Source organism: Bactrocera tryoni, chromosome 1 (assembly GCF_016617805.1).
Source record: "Bactrocera tryoni isolate S06 chromosome 1, CSIRO_BtryS06_freeze2, whole genome shotgun sequence".
Taxonomy (NCBI): domain Eukaryota; kingdom Metazoa; phylum Arthropoda; class Insecta; order Diptera; family Tephritidae; genus Bactrocera; species Bactrocera tryoni.
The window spans coordinates 78,032,250-78,054,613 of record NC_052499.1 but is presented as its reverse complement, the minus strand read 5'-3'; the positions used below and the strand labels follow the sequence as shown (position 1 = coordinate 78,054,613).

General features: G+C 34.0%; 1 protein-coding gene across 1 annotated transcript in view; it reads left to right on the top strand.

Moving 5' to 3' along the window:
- LOC120781424 (muscle segmentation homeobox) overlaps positions 1–21,700 on the top strand; it is a 35,291-nt gene extending 13,591 nt beyond the window's left edge. Inside the window, exon 2 of the mRNA XM_040113647.1 lies at positions 20,878–21,700. Coding sequence (XP_039969581.1) covers positions 20,878–21,215 — 338 coding nt within the window. The 3' untranslated portion in view covers positions 21,216–21,700. The remainder of the gene's footprint in view (positions 1–20,877) is intronic.
- Positions 21,701–22,364: the final 664 nt, after the last annotated feature.

The following is a 22,364-nucleotide window of genomic DNA, read 5'->3' as shown; positions in this document are numbered from 1 at the left end:
CATACATATACATTGTATATACTTATATACACTTAAATACGAGCATATACATATTTCTATGCTTTTATATGGGCGTAAGCTGATGTGGCATGTCTACTCGGCTGCCAGTGTGGCAAGTCCAAAACTGTGTGTTTACTAACATCTCACACTTTGTAGGTGGGTTTGTGTGAACAAAACGTTGTTGGCAAGCGTTCGTCCGTCCAGCTGTTCGTCAGCCTTCAAGCCAAACCAATAAAAGCAAACAATGGTTATACCAATAACAACAACAACTTGACTTAAGACACACCCTCATTGCAGCGCGGCAAATAAGCTGGCACCCTCCACAATAAGCAACACACACACCCCACCCACTTGCTTCACTGCGCTCGCCATCACTCGCTTCAACCAGTTGGCAAGTTTATACCACAACAACAACAACAAATTACAAGCAATATACTTTCAATGTGTTTATTTGCGAATTTATTTGTTTGAAGTTTTGTTACCTTTGTTATTGTTGTTGTTATTTTTAGCGTGTTTGTTGTTGTTGCTGCTGCCTCCATTATTTTGCCATTATTGCCTTGGCGTATGTCGCGCAATTTTAAATGCAACAAACTAATTTGACTGCAATTATATTTTTATTATTTTATTCTCGTCGGATTTCTCTTCTCAGCACTTCTCCTCTTCACTGTTATTCTTTGTGTGGGTGTAAAATTTATTATTTTAATTTTTATTATTTTTCATGATTGCAATTTGTGACATTTTTATTGTATTATAATTATGGCACTGTTGCCAATTTATTGTTGTTTTATTTATGTATGGTCATTATATATGGAAATTGATATACATATGTATGTATATACTATATATATGTATATGGTATACATACATTTTACTTCCTCGCTTTTTAAGAAAAACTCGAGTTTTTATAATAACTGTTTACCCTACCAGCCAATTATAGGTTAAGTAACCGTTTAATTATCCGGTTATTAATAAACTAAATATTGAATTACAAAAATAAATGCGAATACACATATACATTTTTCGAAATTAGTAACTCTACCAGACAACTATCGGTTATGTAACCGGTTAATTTTCAATTAAATATTGGATTTCAAAAATAATGACAAAATTATACGTATGCAAATTTTTCAAAACCAGTAACTAGCCAACTATCAGTTAAGTAACCGGTTAATTCTCCGGTAATTAATCAATTAAATATTGTATTACAAAAATAATGACAAAAAATAAATATACAAATTTCTCGAAACCAGCAACCCTACCACTTAACTAACGGTTAACTATCCAATGCCTACCAGATATTTCAGTTAAAATTTGTTAAAATCAGTTTCCAATTCCATTTCCAACTGAAACTCTTCCGTACATGTGAATGTTCATTCCTTTCTTATTGAAAAGCTTTATGTGTTGCACCGTGTATACATATACGCTACTTTTCACAAACTTTCTTTCAATGTATTGTGTTTCCGGACTTGTTGGGTGCTATATTCCAGAAGAACCAAAAAAATTAACAGATGAATTTTCTTTTTTACTTATATACATATGCATGTACGAAACAAATCTTTCTAAAATTGCACATTGATGCCACAAATTGCATTTGGTTGAAGTAAGCTTGCTCCAAGCCGCAAATTTTACAGAATACTTCACGATAGAATTACAATAATTTCAAATAATTTAACAAAATCGCTCAACTGACTATTTTGCTTATCGAAAAAAGTAAAATCGATGGATCCATAAAAAAAAAAACAAGTTGCCAAACAGCTGTTACGCAGCTGCACCGTCATCGCTCATGCCAACAGCGACGCATCGATCACAAAGGTGGATAGCCAGATTTGCCAAAAACAGCGAGGCAGCTAGTGTTGTTACTACACTTGGATATTTGCACAGCACAGCAATTTAGCTTGCTTTGGCTTGCAATAGTTGTTGTTGTTGTAAATTGCACAAATTAATTGGTCATTTGTCGTTAATTGCCATTGGAATGGAGTTTGCTTTCCTACAAATCATATGAGCGCTTCAGTGTGTTTGTGCGTGTGTGTGTGTATATGACCAATGCTGGCAACACACGAACGTGGCCAGCGGCGATTGGCAGCAACACACGCGCATTTACCGCACGACGATGGTGGCGATGATGGCGATCGCGCGGCGTTGGTGATGGCGATGCCGAAGCCGATGAAGATGACGAGTACGTGTACACATTTGCTTGCGAACAAGTAAACAAATGACAGCAACAACAACAACAACAACAATAAGAAATGGTGTAACTGCCAATGGCCGACGCTATTGCCACACAGCGTTTGGCGCTTCAGCTGCAACAGCGATCAGCTTGCAGCAATGTGTCATCAAAGTGCAAGAAGCGTGTGTGTGTGTATGTGTTTACTGAGTTATTAAGCTCAAAATGAGTGAAACACTTTGTCGCCGCATATTTGCGCTGCTGCTGCGGTCGCTGCCACTGTTGTTGTTGGCTTGCCGGTGGCATGTGTCTTGCATGCGGCATGCATTAGTACGCGTCTCGCATGCCACAGCTGGAAATTGTGACATTTAACTACCATTTAACAATCAGTCAGCGCTGCAAGTGTGTGTGTGTGTGTGAGTGTGACAGTCAACAGCACAGACCGTTAAGCGGCTGGAGCCCAATCATTGCTGGGCTTCTGTTTCACTTATTTGCTTTATCTTCAGCTTATTTCACTCCATTTTCGGCAGTCAATCAGCTGCATTTGTCTCACTGCACTGCTGCGGCGACTGCTGTTGTTACATTTGTTGTGCTGCTGTCGTGGCAGTCACTTTTCACTTGCCACGTTACAGTTGCAACGCATCTATTTGCTTTGTGCCCAAAATTGGTTGAAGTATTTTCAATTAATTTGAGTTCTCCAGAGTGTCGTAGGCATATTATGAAATCAACAAGCGACATCAACGCGTGTGTTGCTGCAGCTGCGGCGGCCGCAGCGCGCTACGTGCTACTCGGAAGCACTGTCACTAGCTAGCTGACATATGTACAGGCTGACGGTAGACACGTATTGCAACGGCTATTAGTTGTTAGTTATTTTTTGTACTTGTTGTTGTTGTTGTGTTAAGTGTGGAAAAGTTTCTGGAAAATGAGTCGGATTGCGCTGCAAATTGCTCGCAATTAGCTTTTAATTAAAGCCTTTTGCAAGCCAACCATTTTATATGCCATTAACATGCTGCATAATTGTTGCTGGTGTAGCTGAATTATTTCTTTTTCCCTTGTAATTATTTGTTGTTGTGTTTATTGTTGTTTTAGTACACAATGTTTTGCCTTATGTTTTTGTTGTTCTTGCTGTTATTATTGTTGTTGTTGTTGTTGTTGTTGCATTGTTTTACAACAAACAGCGTTATATTAGCGCACCTCATTTGGCTATTTTGCAAGCCCACCAACCTGCAATTATGTGCTCAGCTGCCGCAGTCAGTCCATCACTCCAATGGTGGCATGCAACAAATATATACCATAATTGGCGCTGAGCGGCGGCAACAGTAAAAACAATAGCAGACCTTAGCTGACCAGAGAAACTTGTAACTAACTATATAAGTATGTATATGTATATTAAATATATATGTATGTATATCACTCACTATATACATACATACTATACATACATATAAATATATATAGGCATATACACACATATGTATATGTATATATGTACTTATGTATAGAAATGTCGCTTACATAACAGTAGATATGTATGTAAGCTCCACATGGCAAAACGCGGATCGCCGGCTATCAGCTATTGATATTGGTATCATGCAGGCAGCCTGCCACCAAAATATTCATGTGCTTGCCACATGATATGATATGCACATACAAACACATGTTTTTATGTTACAATTGTCGCCAATTGTGGCAACTGATCGATCGCATGCAATGCACGAATTGCAGTTTTTACTGCTGTTGCTGTTGTTGTTGTTGTTGCGAGATGTCATAACTTCGCTGCTTTTTTAATTAATACCAAATTTGTCATGTTGCACGTAAGTGCACACATAGCGCTGGCGAATTTCGTTTTCTAACCGCCGACGGCTGTTAATTGCCATGTCTAGTTGTTGTTGTTGCTGTTGTTTTTAGTGGTGGTGCTGTTTTTTGATGTTGTTGTTTTTGGTAGTGCTGTTTTTGTTGTTGTTACTTTTGTTGTTGTTTTTGTTGTTACTTTTGTTGTTGTTGTTGTCATTGTACATAGCTATACGGCCCACCAGTGCCTAATATGTCAATTATTGCTCGCTTACATTTGCCAGCAATGCGACACCCAGTGCTCCTCTTGCTTTTTGTTGTAGTTGTTGTTGTTGCAGTTTTTGTGCTGCACAAGCTTGTCACGACAAAAACTAAAGCTGTGTAACTATTGCTTAATTGTTTTGCCATTTAATTACACATGTATTTATTGCACATATTTAATTTGCCCCCACACAAACACACATACAAACACACGCGTTTACTATAAATCGCCGCTGCATTTGTGCATACAACTTTTGCTTACAAATAGTTTTGTGGCAATTAATGTGAGTTAATCTGTGGTATGCGCCACAAAAGTCAATTCACCGCTAAACGTTGTTCGTGCGTCAGTCGGCTCGGCTGCCTTTCGTTAATGTGTAATTAAACGTTTTTTTTCTCGCTATTTTTTGCTGTTTTTTGTTTTGATTTACGGTTAATGGAAAAATTACCGCTGTGTGTGCATGTGTGTGTGTGCGGTGAGTGATTCGCGTGTGATTGTCTCACAAATTAATTTTAAAATTGCAGAAATTAATTTTAATGGAAATTTAAACGCCAGCGATTTTAATGAGTTTGACTTTACTTACAACTAATACATACGAATGTGCCGTTAAATAGGCGGCAAAGGGTTAAATAGTTAATTAAAAAATTTAGACGTTAATTCGTAGTTATGCTGTATATAAAAATTTATTCAAAAAGGCGTAAAAATGCATTAACAGTCTCGGAATTATTTTTGAAAAACTTTTTTTAATATATTTTATGTTTTATTTCCTGAATTTTGAGGTTATAAGGACATTTTTTATATGGATACAACTTAAGCAAATTTTATAGGCTAGATTATTTTCAGTTTTTTTTAGGAAAAGAAAATACAAATTATTTTTATATCAAAAAACTATGAGTTTGCTTATATCAAGTGTTGAAGTGGACACACCTAGTTTGAAATTTCGAAAAAATATTTTTTTTTTTATTTTTGCATAGTTCTACAGTGTATACTTACTAATATAACAACTACAATTTTGCATGATTATTTCAATAAATTTTTCAGTTACAGGGCTTTAAAGTGTAGCCGCTCAGTTCAATTAGCCATATGTGGCCACATATGCACCTGAGAGAGGATGCCAAAATAATTTGTATATAATATTGATGAATTGTTTGAATGAAATACCGATGAATTCTCGAACTGATGCTTCATTTTGAAATCTTTTCAATAAATAAGTTATCTTGTCTTCTACTACGTACGTTTGTTCTTTAAGTAATATCGGAAAGCAATCGTAGAACAGCACCTTTCTCTGAAGAAATTCAACATTCTGATGTAACTTATCGCGTTGATCCTTCAATTGATCGCATTATTATTCCTTGTATCACGTTGATCGTTGAAATCACGTTTTCAGTTGATCTTTACGGACTTTTTACTCAAAACTACATTTTCGAATATGCTTGGGCGATTAGTCGGAGACAAATGTTGCGAGAAAAACTATCAAATTTTGCATGATCTACTATATGTGTAAATCTTCTTATAATGACCTACCAGTTTTTGAACTGATTATACAACAAACTTGGCAGGCCAAAATCTACCAAAATTTTATATAAAATTGACCTCTTCTTTAAACGCCACCACCGACTAAATGCATCGACAATATCTTCTAGTCGAAATTTTCTTTTTACTTACGTGTTATCCATGAAAAAAAAAAGTAATTTTTTCTTCAATAATTTACCGTTTATTCTTAAAATATGTGTTCAATGGAGCGGTCATTTGAGTTTGCTGAATAGCCAAAAGTCACACGGAGCTAAATCAGGCGAATACGGTGGTTACGGCACGATATTGGTTGCAAGAATTCGGAGTGTACCACACATCGATAATCGAAGAAAACTGTCAACATAATCTTGATTTTTGACCCGCTTTGAGGAGGTTTTTCGGCTTCGGCTCACCTTAGCCACGATATTTCGCTGATTAATCATTTGTTTCCAAGCCGTAAGCATAGAATCAATTGCGTTTTCTCATTTTTTAGGCCCAAATGATCTTTCAAAATGGTTTTCAGTGATCCCTCCAATATTCCAACGAAGCCAATAAGGTCTCTGACTATTAATCGTTGATTCTGAAGCACCAATTCTTTTATTTTATTGACGTGTTGATTATAAGTTAATATTGATGGCCGTCCTGGACGTGGTTCGTCGTCAACATGTTCTCGACACTCTTTGAATAATTTAGACCTTTTCCAACATTCTGAATGTTTCGGCACCAGAAATTTGATTCCGCACACCAAATTTAGAGGAACTTCTTTGTTGAATAACTTCACTCATCATAAAAATCGCCGAATGCACTTTATGTATTTCAGAAAGTCAAGCGTATACTAAACATTAATGATTATTTTGATGAGTCACTTGGCGCAGATATCACCAACCTAGAAAACAAATTTTTCAACGAATGGATTTTCGCGCGAAATTTCAATAAAAAGTCTTACTATTTTTTGACCAGAGTAGTATATAAAAAAGAAAAAACGCAAAACATTTTGTCCCTAATCTAAGAAATCGATTTTCGAAATTGATAAATTTTTTTAACATATTTTTAAAATATATAAATATATTTTATTGTTGAAACTTTTTTAAATAAACCATCATATTATTGGTAGTCGAAAAAGTCTTTTCGTATTTTGTCAATATACGTTGTTGCAATCGTATATCTGCAGTGCTAACAATCACATTGTGTCATACAAAATAGTGTTGGCAAGCTGATATTTTAAGCTTCATTTAACTAAAAAAATACGAAAATACTTTTTCGACTATCCAGTATATAAACTCATTTTAATGAAACTAAAAAATTTGCATACATGCATATACACAGCTATCAAGCAAACAGGTTCTAAGGTTCATATTCAAATTTTGCATATCTTCATAAACTGTCATCAATTACGCGCTTTGCTACCACCAGTCGACAGACACACCAATCAATCAAGTTTTATGGCAGCAAGCAGCCTTGCCGAACCCCTTTTTCATGCATGTGCGATAAATTTTCGTATTAGAAAGAGAAATTAAATTCCTTTCTCAAATATAAGGTATAAAAAATATTCAAAAAAAATCAACTAAAAAAATGTTATTAAAAAATGTATATCTACTTAGAAAGAATAAAAAAACTTTCGAAAAAATCCTGTTAATTTTCTCTTTCAAGTTGCTTTGCGTTAACTGGCATTCGCTCCTTTTGCAAGCTGCACTGCATGCGCCAACGGCCGCTTAACTAAACTTGCCACAGCAGTTGTGGCATATATGGATGCACACGCACGCACACATATACACACATGCGCGTGTGTATGAACATGCACACTGGAGGCGTTAATAACTGTCACAAAACGACATTAAAGTGTTAATGCATGGCAGCGATGCCATGAGCAGCGCAGAAGCGCAGAAGAAAGAGGTGCGGCGCAGGCAGGCAGCATCAGCAGCAGCATGCAAACGAGCAACAATCAGCGCAGTTGTAATGAAATTAGCATATTTAACTTCAACATGTCATAATCGCCGGCTAAGAGATAAAAATACATGAATGCATTTGTTGTGATCGCCGATACGCTGATACCATTTAACGCGTTGTGGGCACATAAGCCTCGCAACAACAAATGCCACGCAACAACACATATACATATGTGAGTATGTATGTATGAGGCAGTTGAGAACGTGTGAGCTGCGCTGGCAAACGGCCTACGGCAACAGATGCTGGTTGCAATGATGCAACTGGCTGCTTGCTACCGTGCAGCAGCCAGTCAGCCGGCCAAAGCCAGCAAGCGCTTAAATTGCCTGCACGCACTCGTTCCCAGCACAACCACGCCGAACACGCAAACGTATTAATTTCGAGCCGTTTTTGGACTTCCCTGAATGTCTGACTGCCGCGCTGCCTCGCCGCCCTGCTGCCTGGTGCTTCGCCAACTTGCTTGGGCAACCGGCTGGGCGTCTGGCTGCCTGGTGGCTGTTGTTGTGGCATGCAGAAATGCTTAAAATTGCGAAGGCGCAACTATTTCTTCGACACGCCGCGCCACTCATGCCTTTCTATGCGCGTTGACGGCCCCGCTACCGGCGGCCGCCGCCACAGTCCCATACGCGCGCTCGGCGTGTCGGCATTTTTACGTGCAACATGCCGTATGCGGGTATAAAGTTGCAGCTATGTGTGTGTGTGTGTTTGTGTTGTATATGCCTCGCACTGAGTCGACGCGCGACTGCGTAGGCTGCGATGCGCCAGTTTGTCGGCCACCGCGCAGCCATTGCCGCTCGCCACTGATTGCCGCTGAATGCGCGTGAACACGATATCTTGTTTGGTCGTTTGTGTTGACTTTTCGCTTAGCCATTGGCGATTAAAAATGCACTTCATTGCTGTTGCATGCACATGCACAGCGGCGGCAATAATAGCAACAGCAACAAAAACAACAACAAATTGCTTAGCAATTGCCTGGCAGCCAGCTGCTCGCCTCCCCAGTAGCAGGCCACTTTACTGTAAATGTTGTTGTTGTTGGGTTTGTTGTTGTGACATTTATTGTTGTTGTTGTTGCAGTTGCTCGCGTGCAGGACCCGCAATTGTTGACATTTTGCTATAATTATTTGTTATTGTTGTTGTTGTCGCAAGCACACACATGCCAGCTAATCCTTGCGATTCTTGCCACATACTTACAGTATACATCTGTGCGTGTGTCGCCGTTGCAGTTGCATATTTGCGCTATATAGTTGTCGCTGTTATTGTTGTTGTTGTTGCTGTTGCTGTTGTGGCATAAATGCCTGCGTGTTGGTATTTTATTGCTTTTACGTCATTACATTGGCTAATTAATGTTCCACAAACACCAAACAGCTCCACGACTGCCTTGCCACAGCCATTTGGCGCACTTGAGTTCTTACTCTGTCTCACTTGGTGGTTTAATTCATTTACTTTGCAGCTTTAGTGCCCACTTTGTTTTTGTTTTGCTTTTATTTTTGCGTTTTTCTCTCTTCATTTTTAATGATTTCCTCATTTTTTTTGTTGGAATTTTGCTCCATTTCGTTGGCTTTCTTATGGCGCACACACTTCTTGACCATAAAATGGTGCAAGCTATACGCGCATTCGCACACACACACACACACGTGTATATGGTTAGTATAATTAATGCATGTGTGTGTGTGTGGTGTGTAGCGCTGTCCGCCTCATAAACAATTGATTTGTTCGTTTTGATATGTGGCGCTATGCATATGTGTATGTGTGTGTGATACATAACTGTGCCCATAAAAAGGGCGTTTGCCATTTTTTGCTTCACCTTTCATTAACATGTCAAAATATTTTCATTGCCGATAAGCGAATGGACTTACGGACGCACATGTGAAAGGTATGGTGGGGGAATCTTGACTTATGAGTTGAGATACATATGTATGTATATATGTATATGTAATACAAACAGGCATCTCAATGCTTTTATGCATATACATATAAAAACGTTCGTAACACTTTTTAACAGTTTTCCGTCGCAATTTAAACATTTTTATTGAAATTTTTGCCTGAATTCGAGTCTGTTAAATTTTTCTACTAACAGAAGTTGATTAAATAACTTAATAATGTTAAAGAAAAACATATTGTCACTTCAAATGCAAAAACAACGTATGTTCGAAAAATTCGAAATTGGGTTTTTTATTGATAACGATTCACGTATGTATGTTTCATAAACTTTAACGCTTCCGCTGTCCAATATAACCAATATGTAACCAATACATAACCAATCCATAACCAATATATAAGCAATACATAACCATTTTATAACCAAAACACACATTTTGTTTCAATATGAGTGATTTCTATTATAGCGTTTTAGCTTCACTTGTAAACTTATAAGAAGTGATGTTACGTTATTTTGCATTTTATGTGACGATATGTATGTATTTGTCGATTATTTTGGATCGCCTTAATAGTAAAAAAAAATATTTTTGAATATTTTTAACCGCCATAATAATACAAAAAATATTTTAGAGACTTAAAAATATTTTAGTGAAAAATAAATTGAATTTTATTTTTATTTTTTTGTAAGAAAATAATTTAAGCGGTTTCACGGTGAAAAAATGTTTGCAGAGAAATATTTTAAAATTGCATACAATTTTTAATTCCGTATATTTATTCTGCAAAATTTTTACTAAATTTAAAAACTTTAACTTGTACATCTTTATATATGTATATATATACATATATGTATATATATATATGTATATTTATTTATATATACATTTCTTAAATTTTTTTAAATATTATTTATTATTATTTATTATTATATTAATTTTTTTAATTTTTATTTATTATTTTATTAATATTTTACTTTTTATTTTTTTATTTATTATTTTCATTAATAAATAACATAATAATTAAATTTTATAGGTCTCACCATTGTTTCTACATTTAATGACACGCCTTAACTCCCAACTCATCTTACAAATTTTTAATTTTGCCTCAATTTATGAAGAAAATTAATAAATTTTTATTAATAAGCGAATATTTATAAGCCACTTCATAAATAACATACAATAATATGCCCGCTTGAAATATAATATGAGCTCATAGTTTATAAAGCATGAAAAAATCAACGCCTATTTATGCATATATAATTTGTAAGCCTACAAATTGAGCACTTAATTTATGAGCCGAAAAAGTTATGACCAAAAATATTTTGGTTGTCTCGCTTTCCTACTTTCTTAATTTTTTATTATTTTTTTTTAATTTTTTTTTTAATTTTTTTATTTATGTTCTTTTTTATTTTTATTTTATTTTATTTTATTTTATTTATTTCTTTTTATTAATTATTTCTTTTTTTGATTTTTTCATTAAATTTTTATTTTTTTTTTTATTTTTTCTCTTCTTGAATTTTTTTACTTCCAAACAACGGCAATATTCCCACACATTACTATAAATCACCACACTACAAAGCCACCAAATTAAGCGCGTACAATCAAACTTAACTGTTCAATCTGCAAAACAATGGGAACCAGCCCATAGAGAAGCCCTAAAACCTAAAATATCTCTGTTCACCCTTTTCTACAACCTTTTTACCTGCCCCACTGCATGTTGGTATTTAATTCATTCATATTTATGTTGTCAATGCTCGTAAATGACATTTTCTGGCTAAAAACCCTTTTCGAAAATTTTAATTTTCAAGTAATCGCCCAGTTTCATAAATATTATTTTACCCATTGTCGATCTTATTAGCGCTTGATTTTTGCTTTTTTTTTACTTTTCTGGTTTTGTTTATTTCTGCTTTTCGTAAATTATGTGCACTCGCTTTTGTTTGTGTTTGTTCTTGTAATGATCTTTAGTGTAGCTTCTATTTTTTAAAATGTTTGTTCAGGCTTTATCTAGTTATACGCTACGTTGTTGTTATTGTTGCTGTCGTGGCACACTCTAAATTGTATTTTATTTATTTGTTTACTTTTTTGGGGGAGATGATATTCAGTTATACATAAAGGTAGATTTGTGAGCAGCAAAATGAATACCCAGCAGTAAGTTATAAGGGAGAAAAACAAATAATTCTATAAAAAAGTAGTTTTTACGACAGTTGGAGGATGACATAACTGTAAAACATCCTCCACATAATTTTATTACTAACATACAAGTAACTAGCCTGAAACTGGTTCTAAAAAATACAAATTCAAAATTAGTGAATAAAAGTGCTAAAATCAGAAATATATTTGTTTAAAAGTTTTACTATAAACTTATAAGTAACTAGTCTGAAACTAGTCCTAAAAGTACACATTCAAAATAAGTGAATAAAAGTGCACAAATCAAAAATATTTTTATTCAAAAGAGTGCAGTTTGAAAATAGTTTACAGTTAGACCTTCTTCAATACAGTGTTACAACCAACTTACAAGTAACCAGTCTTAAATTGGTCTTAAAAAATTCAAATTCAAAATTAATGAATAAAAGTGCAAAAATCAAAAATATTTTTGTTCAAAAAATTGCAAATTGAAACTTGTTTACAGTTATACTTTCTTCAACATAGTTTTACTACCAACCAACTTACAAGTAACTAGACTGAAAGTGGTCTTAAAAAATACACATTCAGAATTAGTGGCACTGAAATTATAAATATCTTTTGTTCAAAAGAGTAGAGTTTGGTACTAGTTAATAATAATACGAAAACTAGTTCGTAACTAGTCCGAAAATATTGTTTGGAAAACGTGCTAATAAAAAATGTAATGCCTTTAATGGTGAGTAACAGCCAATATACATACTAACTAGTTCGGAAACTAGTTCGAAAGTAGTTCATTAAAAACCAGCTTGAAACTAGTCCGAAAATAGTTCTTTAAAAACAAACACAAAATGTACCTTTAATGGTGAATGACATCTTATATAGACTTTAATTACTTCGAAAGTAGTTCATAAACAACCAGTACGCAACTAGTCCAAAAATTTTTATGAAAAGTTAATTTTTGCTACTTTAATACCATTTACTACTTTAATTTTTTTCATATTGTTTCCATATTCTGCCAACTCTAACAGCATCTTATTCCGCTCCCAACGGTACCAGTTCACTTTTCGTTGACCAAATGTTTTTTACCGCTACACCAAACCACAGTCGCTTATAAATATATCGTTTTCCTTCAACTCAACTGCTGTTGAGCCCGTAAATGAGCCACTAACTATCAGCCATAATCATTTCCGAATTGTTTGTAGGCAGTTTGTTGCTTTTGTTTTCGTTTTTTATTCCATCATTTTTATTTGTCTCAATAAAATCGCTCGAAGCTGTGAACGGGAAACCTGTTACAGAATTTCTTAAAGCATTTTGCTTATGTTTAGCTTGTTTTGTGAATTGTTGTTGTTATTCAGCGGTGTGTGTGTGTGACTTTGGTCTCTTCATCCGTTGGCTGCCTCCATTGTTTCGTGGCTTTAAATGTCTCGGCTCTTTAACTCTTCGACTACACCAAATACTGTCTCAATAAACAAATGCGGCTCGTTGCGACGGTTGTAGCGATCGCTTGTATATGTGTGTGTGCGTGTGTGCATACATAAATATTAAACGACACACACAACCTGTCCGCTGTGCTGTTTTTGTTTTAATTAAATTCATATTAAAGCGAGAACACAACGACGCTGCAAACGTAACTTTGACATGTCACACTAATTACTTAATGGCCCCATAATGCTGCTGGGACGCGCTGTTGCTGCGATCACACGTACATACATAGGTACATGTATGTATGTATGTAGCAAGGTTTTTCAATTAATTCTTGCTTCCAAGCCATGAGCTCAACAGCGCTCGCCGTCAAGTCTGGCTGTTTAGCGCTTAGAGCGACTTGGCGCGGCGACACACCTGCGAGGCTGCGACGCGCATGCCCAGCAGCATCAGCGCCTGCGCACACGTGATTCCCACCAGACGCATATACACATTTACATATATAAATAGTTATATGTGCAGCTCATATAGCTCTCGAGCACCTTGCAGCAATGCTGCGGGTCTCGTGCGCCACTTTTCGATTGTTGTTGTTGTTGTTGTTTTTATTTTAGTTTTTGTTTTTTGTCGTCCTCTACTTGGCAGTTAAGTTTATTATTATTATCAGCGTTTTTATTGTGCTTGTTGTTATTGTCATGTATGTAGTTAGCTGTTTGTCTCTGTGCCACAACAACAACAATGTAGACTATAAAATACAACAACAAGCAAATGAGGCAACAATTAAGCCACGTTTCGTTTTTTTTCAATGTACATATGTATATGCATGTATATCGATCTGATATAAGTATATGTATGTATGTAGTATATGCATGTATGTGTATGTGTGTGTGTGATCGAATTGAAATGTACACAAATGAGCCCAGCAATTTGAATGTGGAAGCTGCTGTCGCTGCGTTGATTTCAATTTCCAAGAATTGACAAGCGTTGCGCACACAATCAACCCAACGAAACAACAACAATGTGTCGTTAACGTGGCCACAACAACAACAAATGCCTCTGGAAATGCAACGCGGCAACTGACTGCGCTTTAACTGCTGCTCCTGCTGGTGCTGGTGAGCGTTACCTGCGGTCACCTCATTGCATGGCAACATTCTCACTACACACACCTACCGCTCCCCACCTCTACTTGCTCGCCGTGCTCACGCTCACAGCTTTGATGACATTCATTTGATTACGTTATGACGATAACATGACGTGACAGCCGTGTGACAAAGGCGACGACAACAACTAAAACAATCAACTACAATAGTAACAATAATAATAATAATAGCAACAACAACAACAGCAACAACAGAATATGAACAGCAAGCAATGACATTCCTGAAGGCAGCCAGCAGGTCGCTGGCGCATCTTTTCCCCACAAATACTTCACCATTCAGTGGGTAACCCAGTAAGCGAAAACTTTGGAAGCGTGCGATGTCTATGGAAAGGATTTTTTTCAAAAGTTTATTATTTAAAATTTTTTTTATTGCTTAAATTTCAATGCCATGCTGGAGAAATATTTGACCGATAGTCGAAAAAGTCTTTTCGTATTTCTAATCAAAATTTAACTAATTTTTTTTTATATTTATATATGAAAATACTTTTTCGACTACCCAATATTTTATGCGCTAGAGCGGTGGTATATAACTTCAATTTGGTTCTTCGAAAAAAGCGTTTCTGCAGTCACCTAAGAGATTCCCTTGAATTTCGGTTTCGAGTTGATTTCATGCAGCAAAAGTCTTCCTGATCACCAGCTAACTCTTTTCGAAGGTGCTCTTGGAGATCGGCTACGGAATTAATATATTACAAAATTTCTCAAAATTAATCAACGATTATTGAACTCCATTTAATTTTCTAAAAATGCATATTTTTATTTATTTTTTAAAGAAAATGCTTTTCCAAGAAAAAAAAATGTACAAAAAACACATTTTCTCTTCGCAACTGAATACACCCCAACTCAACTCCATTTAAAAATCTTTAAATTTTCGCATTGCTGGGTTAACAATAAACAAGTGTATGCACACTTACCCACACATAAACACACATGGCACAATTCCACACACACACGCACCATATAACTTCATATAAATACACATACATATGTATGTGTGTACATATGTATATGTAGGTGTGGAGTTGCACTCCTCTTTAGGGACTTGTGACAACTAAAAGTTAAGATTTCGATTTAATGGCTGGTGTGGCTTAATTAATTGACAATTAAATTGCTGCTTGTGTTGGCATTCATTGCAACGTAGGAGAACACATGTAGCATCAGACAATTAAGTGGCAAACCGCAGCAAGTTAAAGTTGAAATATCGAAATGGTACATGCACTCGTTTGACATCGCATCGCTGCTTCCAAGAATAAATATTTTTGTGCGCTGCAATGACAAACAAACACACACACATATAGCCACTTCTTCAGACAAACATACATGCAGGCATATGTGCAATTGGAGCCCGCAAGCAGCGATAAATTGGGAATTATTTATGCATATTTTTCCCTCTCTTATAATCAAAGACAATTTACATGCCTAAATACATACATACATATATACTATATATACGAATATGTATGCGTGTGTATGTAGCTAAACAAGTGCATTTAAATGCTTGGAAATACATGAACATTTTATTTTGTGCGCCTGCGTGGTATTTAAGTAGTTTGATGGATTTGTTGGAAGAGTTGGTCTTTATGCGAACATTGAAGAGAAGTGAAAAACTTAACATTTTTTATAAAAAAATTTAATTTAATTACAGAATATAAAATATTTAAACTATTTTTTTATAAATATTTTGTTTTTGTTTTTTGTAAAAAAACGATATGTAAATTTTTATTAATTATATAAAAAAATTGTTATTAATATATTTCATAAAATTTTCTTAATTCTTTACGAAAACTTTGAAGAGGAATAAAAAAGTTTGTAATTTTTGTAGAAAAAAATTGTTAAAAATTTTCTGAATTATAAAAAATAAAATATTATAAATATTTATTCATAAGATTTTTTTTTGTAAAATATAATATCTAAATTGTTTATTGGTTATATAAAATAAATTGTTATGAATAACACATTTTTTCTTAGAAAAAATATTGTTGTATATATTTTTAATATTTTGCCCATTCATATGACATTAGCAATCCACACAGGTAGAAAACAATATTTTTTTTTAATTCTTTAAATCTAATTAATTTGGAAATAAATTTATTTGAAGCAAATATTTATTTTTTAATTAAAAATAAGTAAATATTTTTTAAACTGCAATATTCGATTTGATAAAATAATTAAAAAAAAATAAAATTTAAATTTATTATTTCTAATTTCTATTCAGCTTTATGTCATTAACAAAACTGCTTTCGATATCGAATTTTAAAAACTCCAACTATTTTTTTTTACAAAAATTTTATCAACGCAAATTTTTTTTCAACATCAATTTAGTTTTAGTTCGTTTTATTTCATTATCTCATTTTATTGCACCTTAAAATTCTATACATATTTAAGATTTGGTAATTCTTTTTTTGAGATTTTAATTATTTTTTTCTTAACAGTTTTTATCTTATTAATTTTGTTCCATGAAAAAATTGGTCTAAAAATGTTATTCAAATATATAATTTTGTCACTTTTTGTTTTATTTTTTTATTTTCAATTTAATTCAATTTTATGTTTTTATTTTATTTAAATTTAGACGTTTTTAAACATATTCTGGAACAATTACTTTCAAAACTCAATATTTAAATTTTTGCAATTTTTATTTCCGACTTTTTACGGTTTTTTATTTTTTTTTTTTGTGTATTTAATTTATTTTATTTCAATTTAGAATATTTTTAACCATGTTCAGGAATTTCCTGTAAAAAATTTATATTCAAATTTTTGGAAATTTTATTTCCGACTTTTTGGCGTTTTTTTAATTTTTTTTTTTTGTGTATTTATTTTATTTCATTTTAATTAAATTTTTTTTACTTCATTTAATTGAATTTTATTTCATTTTACTTTATTTTATTTCAACTTGAAATTTTTTTAACCATATTCTGAAACAATTACTCTCCAAATCCTTCTTTTCGATTTTTTCTTACTTTTTTTTTGTTTTATTTTACGCCATGTGCTTTATTGTTTCTGTCATTTTGTTTAATATAGTCGCGCTCTACCGCACAGCACTTTGCTCACGCTACACGCTCGTTTGCATTCCAATTTACAAATTCAACGTTTAATTAAAACATAACAAAAAGACGCAACAATGACAGCGGAAAATGCAGAATGCTGAGCTGAAAAAATGCCAAAAAACAATGTTTAAGGCATTTCGAAAGTTATGCAATTAAAAATGCAACAAAAATTAAAAACAAAAATTGAAAAAAAATCATAAAAATACACTGGAAAGAATTGCTTGGCTTATGAACCAAATTTCAAAAACAAAAATATTTTTAATATTTTTTATAAGAATTGAGTGGCATTTCAAGCATTTTAACACGCGCAGACATATTTGTTTGTATGTATGTACACTAAAAAGACTTTAAATTTGTAGTTTTTAAATGCCAAATTTTTTTGTCATATACCAGAATATAAACTCGAAATACGCGCACTCCAAAAATACAAAGGAAACTACGTTGAAGCAACAACAATAAACAATTACCGCTACGCCACGCATTCAAGCAACGAAATTGTGCATAAAATTAAAATGTTCCTCCTCATTTTCAGTTCACTTTCCACTTGATTTATTGAGTGCGGCATTGTTCTTGCGGTTTTGTAGTTTTTGTTATTGGAATAAAAATATTTGAATTTCGGAGGGAGTGTATATGAGCGATGCGTGTGTGTGTATGTATGTATATAAGCCAAGTATATTTGCAAAAATCCACTACTGACATCAAAGTCTTGAGAATTCTGAAATTTTATACGGTGATATAATTATTTATTGAAGAAATATTAATAATTTATGCACATACCGGTATTTAGATAATAACATAAAGAAGCTAAAAATTTTTTAATTTCGAAAATTTGATTTATTGGATTGATTTCAACAATTTTCGGTCACCCTTGGTTGTAGTACGGAGTCTTCACATCACTCCAGCATCATATACTTACATACATACTTTCGTACTTTAATTTAGCCATAAATTTATGCCACAAACTGACTGGGGCGCAATATGCGCACTTGTGCTCGCCAACCGCTTGGCATCTTCGCGAAGATTGCTGCCGCAAGCACCACTTTTATGTTAAATTGTTCATCATTTACGTGCGACCCCATTTGCTGCATGCCGCAGCGCATTCCAGACGCATCTCTGTGGTTTTACATGAAAATTGCCCGCTGGCAGCCCGTCAGCCAGCCGGCGTGTAGCAGCATCTGCAGCGACCTTTCCACCAAGTGGCGGGCTATCATTTGGCGTTGCATTTACTTGCCTGTTAGCATTACGTTTTCATTAGCATTAAGATGCCACGCCAATATGGGCATGCCTCACATTGTTGCTGTGAAATCAATGTCACACAATGGCAAAGCAAGCAGAAGTAGAAACAGCAGATTGCGGCGTTAATGCGCCTTTTTGTTGTCTGTTTTGCAAAGAAAAAATGTGCAAATTAAAATTTCACGGGCTTAAATTTTTGTTGTTGTTTTTATACTTTCGATATATATGTTTTCTTCAGTTATTTATTTTTTTTAATTTTTTTTTAAATTTTTGTTATTTTTTTTTTATTTTTTGTTTTTGGTTTTTTTCTTTACTTCTTGAAGCGCAACTTTGTTCCGCTTTCCTCAAATGTCTACGCGCTGCCTTTGTTTGCGCTTTGCCGTCTTGTATTCGGTATTCGTGTACGTCACTCAGCTCATCGTGTGACAAATGATTTGGACAGCAAATTTATTGGCCACTTAAATAGCGACTAAGTGCGCTTGGTGTGGCGAAAGAGCGCCGCCAAAAAAAGGGTGTGCAAAAAATGCGACAAAAAATCAAGCAAAACAACACACAAAAATTGTTGCAAGCAAGTGTTGTAGTTGTTGCAAGCAAATGTTGTTATTGTGGCAAGCAGAAAAAAACTGTGGCAAGCAACAACATGCGTCGTAAATTCACTTGCCACATTGCATTGATTTATTTATTTTGTGCTTAGCTGCAGTCTTCAGTGTATTTGCCGCCTTCGAAGCAGGTTACTCATACGCCCTGTTGTCCAAACAATGAAGTTAATTCAAATGTGCCTTAAATGCGCATAATTCCATTTCATTGTTGCTGTCAATTATTTGTACTGTTGTTGTAGTTTTTTTTTGCAGCGAAAATTTGTTTTTGTTATTGTTTGCTTTCATTATATTTACAACTAACGCTGACAGCGCACCTTTTGTCAACGCCGCATTGCCGTCAACGAGCGATCGCCTAATTGATTTTCAATTATATGCAAATATCGCTTTTGCTGCTATTATTTGCTGACTGTATGCCACACATACAAACATATATATGTATGTATATGTTTGTGAGCATATGTGTGTGTACTTGCATATTTATGTGCCGCGCTCGTGCCAGTAATGAAAGCAGCAAGAAAACTGTAATTTCGCCACAAAGTAGCGCACAACACTGGCAACAAAAAAAAAGCATAGTAACAACAACAGCAATAGCGAAATACTAGCAATTCCAAAAGTAATTCAACATGTTCACGTATCGTTTTAATTGAATTTATTTTTAATTAGCGAAAGTATTTATTCGTGTTTAATTGACAATTGTCCGTCTGTACGTCTGTCTGTCTGTCGGTTAGTTGGTAGTGCCCTCGGTTCGGTCGCCAAGTTGCGCCGCTTTTGCCAGTTTGTCGTCGCTGTACCGCCGGCTGTTGACTGCCGCTGCCGCTGCCATTGTAATTGATTGCTTATTTTTAGTATTGTTTCGAATAGTTTGTACTTGTATGCGCATGTTGAGTGTTGACAGCGCTCATTTGTTAAGCAATTTACAATTTCGTGCTTTTTTTTCCTGCCCAAGCGCTTTTTTGTTGCATATAATATAAATACTATAAGTGAAGTTGACAGTTTTAGTTGCTGTGTGCGACTTCAACTAAAAAAAAATTTGTTTGTGTATACTATTTTGTTGTTGTTGTTGTTTCTTCATGCAGCTGCGACAAATTTATGCAAAGTGTTGCGACAATTTGCATAAGTTTTTGGTTTTTTTGCGCTAATTGCTTGAAATCGAGGTGGGTCTAGAGTTTAAGGCGACCTTTTGGGTGGTCAATGAACCAAGCAGATTTTGAAAAATCATTTTACAGTAATAAAATGGTATGAAATAGTAAGAATAAGTGAAAAAGTAAAGAAAAGTATTTGGTAGTCGAAAAAGTCTTTTCGTATTTCTAATCAAATTTCAACTTACTTTTTTATATTTATAATAATAAATAAGCAAACAAATATTTTGACTAAATGAAACTTGAGATCTCCAACTTTCCAACATTTCATGGTATGACACAATGTGATAGGTAGCACCGGAGATATACGACTGCAACAGCATCTATGGACAAAATGCGAAAATACTTTTTTGACTACCCAATATACATATATTTATACATAAATTTGGGTTCTTAGAAAATAAAAGCATTTTTTGTTGTTGTATATAAGTATATTATTGCTTAAAAATATAATATATTTCATTGTTGTATATAAAATTTTATAAATTAAATACAAGATTTTATGATTTTTGTCTTCTCACACACCAAACAATGCCACAACTTTTCAAACTTTAATATATTTCACCACAAAAAAATATCTGAAAACTAATTTCGACCGTTTCTTCTTTTCTTCTACCACCAGATAACAATGAGCCGCCACGCATCAAGTGCAATCTGCGCAAACACAAGCCAAATCGTAAGCCACGCACGCCCTTCACCACCCAACAGCTGCTCTCGTTGGAGAAGAAATTCCGCGAAAAGCAATATCTGAGCATAGCCGAGCGCGCTGAATTCTCCTCGTCGCTGCGCCTAACCGAAACGCAAGTGAAAATCTGGTTTCAAAATCGTCGCGCCAAGGCGAAACGTCTGCAAGAAGCCGAAATCGAGAAGATCAAAATGGCCGCGCTGGGACGCGGTGGACCGGGTGCGCAATGGGCGATGGCCGGCTACTTTCATCCCAGTCTAATGCATTTGGGATAAGTAGCTAAGCGGCTAGCACATATTACGCTCTCCGGTGCATACACTTGGCAACTAAAAGCTTGGACCCAGTTCGTACATAATACATTTCAAATCTTTTCATTAGTTAAGTTAGACAGTGGGTTTTCTGTGAAATGCAACGTGCAAATTTCGTATGAAGCTATAATACGCAGTGAGAGTTCAAAAGTGTGCCGCACTAAAATTTTGAAAATTTTCTAAAATTATATGCGTTTGCTGTATAAATTTCGCAGCTAATTTTTGTTGTTGCAAATTTTATGGCCCACTGTTTGCTGATAGCTTATAATTTATAGTTACGTATTCGTAGTTTAACTTACCCCAATTGCTGTGATGTTAGCGCATTTTACATTGTAACTGTAAATATATATAAAGAATAGATTTTGAATTGTATAAAAATCCATAATTATGTAAAGTGGAATTAATAAAATTAGGTTATTTAGTGGATATAGTAACACGAAAGTTTCCAAAAAGGGCACACAAAATCAGTTCACTCAACAATAATTTTTTTTGTTTTTTATTATTGTAAATTAGTTGAAAAAATTATGATTTTTTTATTATAAATTGGTTAAAAAATTTCAAAAATGTTATCTGGCAATAATTTGGTGGTTTAAAGATTATTTTTGATTTTAAAAATTATGATTTTTTCATTGTAATTTAGTTAAAATTTTTTTTTAAATATTAAAACGCAATAATTTGGTTGTTTACAGTTTGTTTTTGGTTTTAAATTTTATTTAGAAAATACATATTTTTTTAATTTTTTCCATTTAACTTAAAAAATATTCGTATTTTTCTTTAAAAAATTTTGTAATTAAATTCATTTTTTTTTTAATAAATTATATTAACTAAAAAATTTAAAAATATTATTTGGCAATAATTTTGTTTAGTTTATATTGAGTTTGAAATTGTATTTGTAAAATTTTTTTGAGTTTTAAATTTTATTTAGTTACATACATATACATATATGTATGTATATATTTGAAATGTTCAAATTTTTCTTTAAAAAATTTTGGTTATTAATTATGATTTTTTCCTTTTTAATATAAAAACTGAAAAATATTTTTTGGCAATTTTTGAATTTTGTCTACTTATTTATCTTTTTTTTATTTTATTAGCAATCTGTCTTAACTTAGAAAA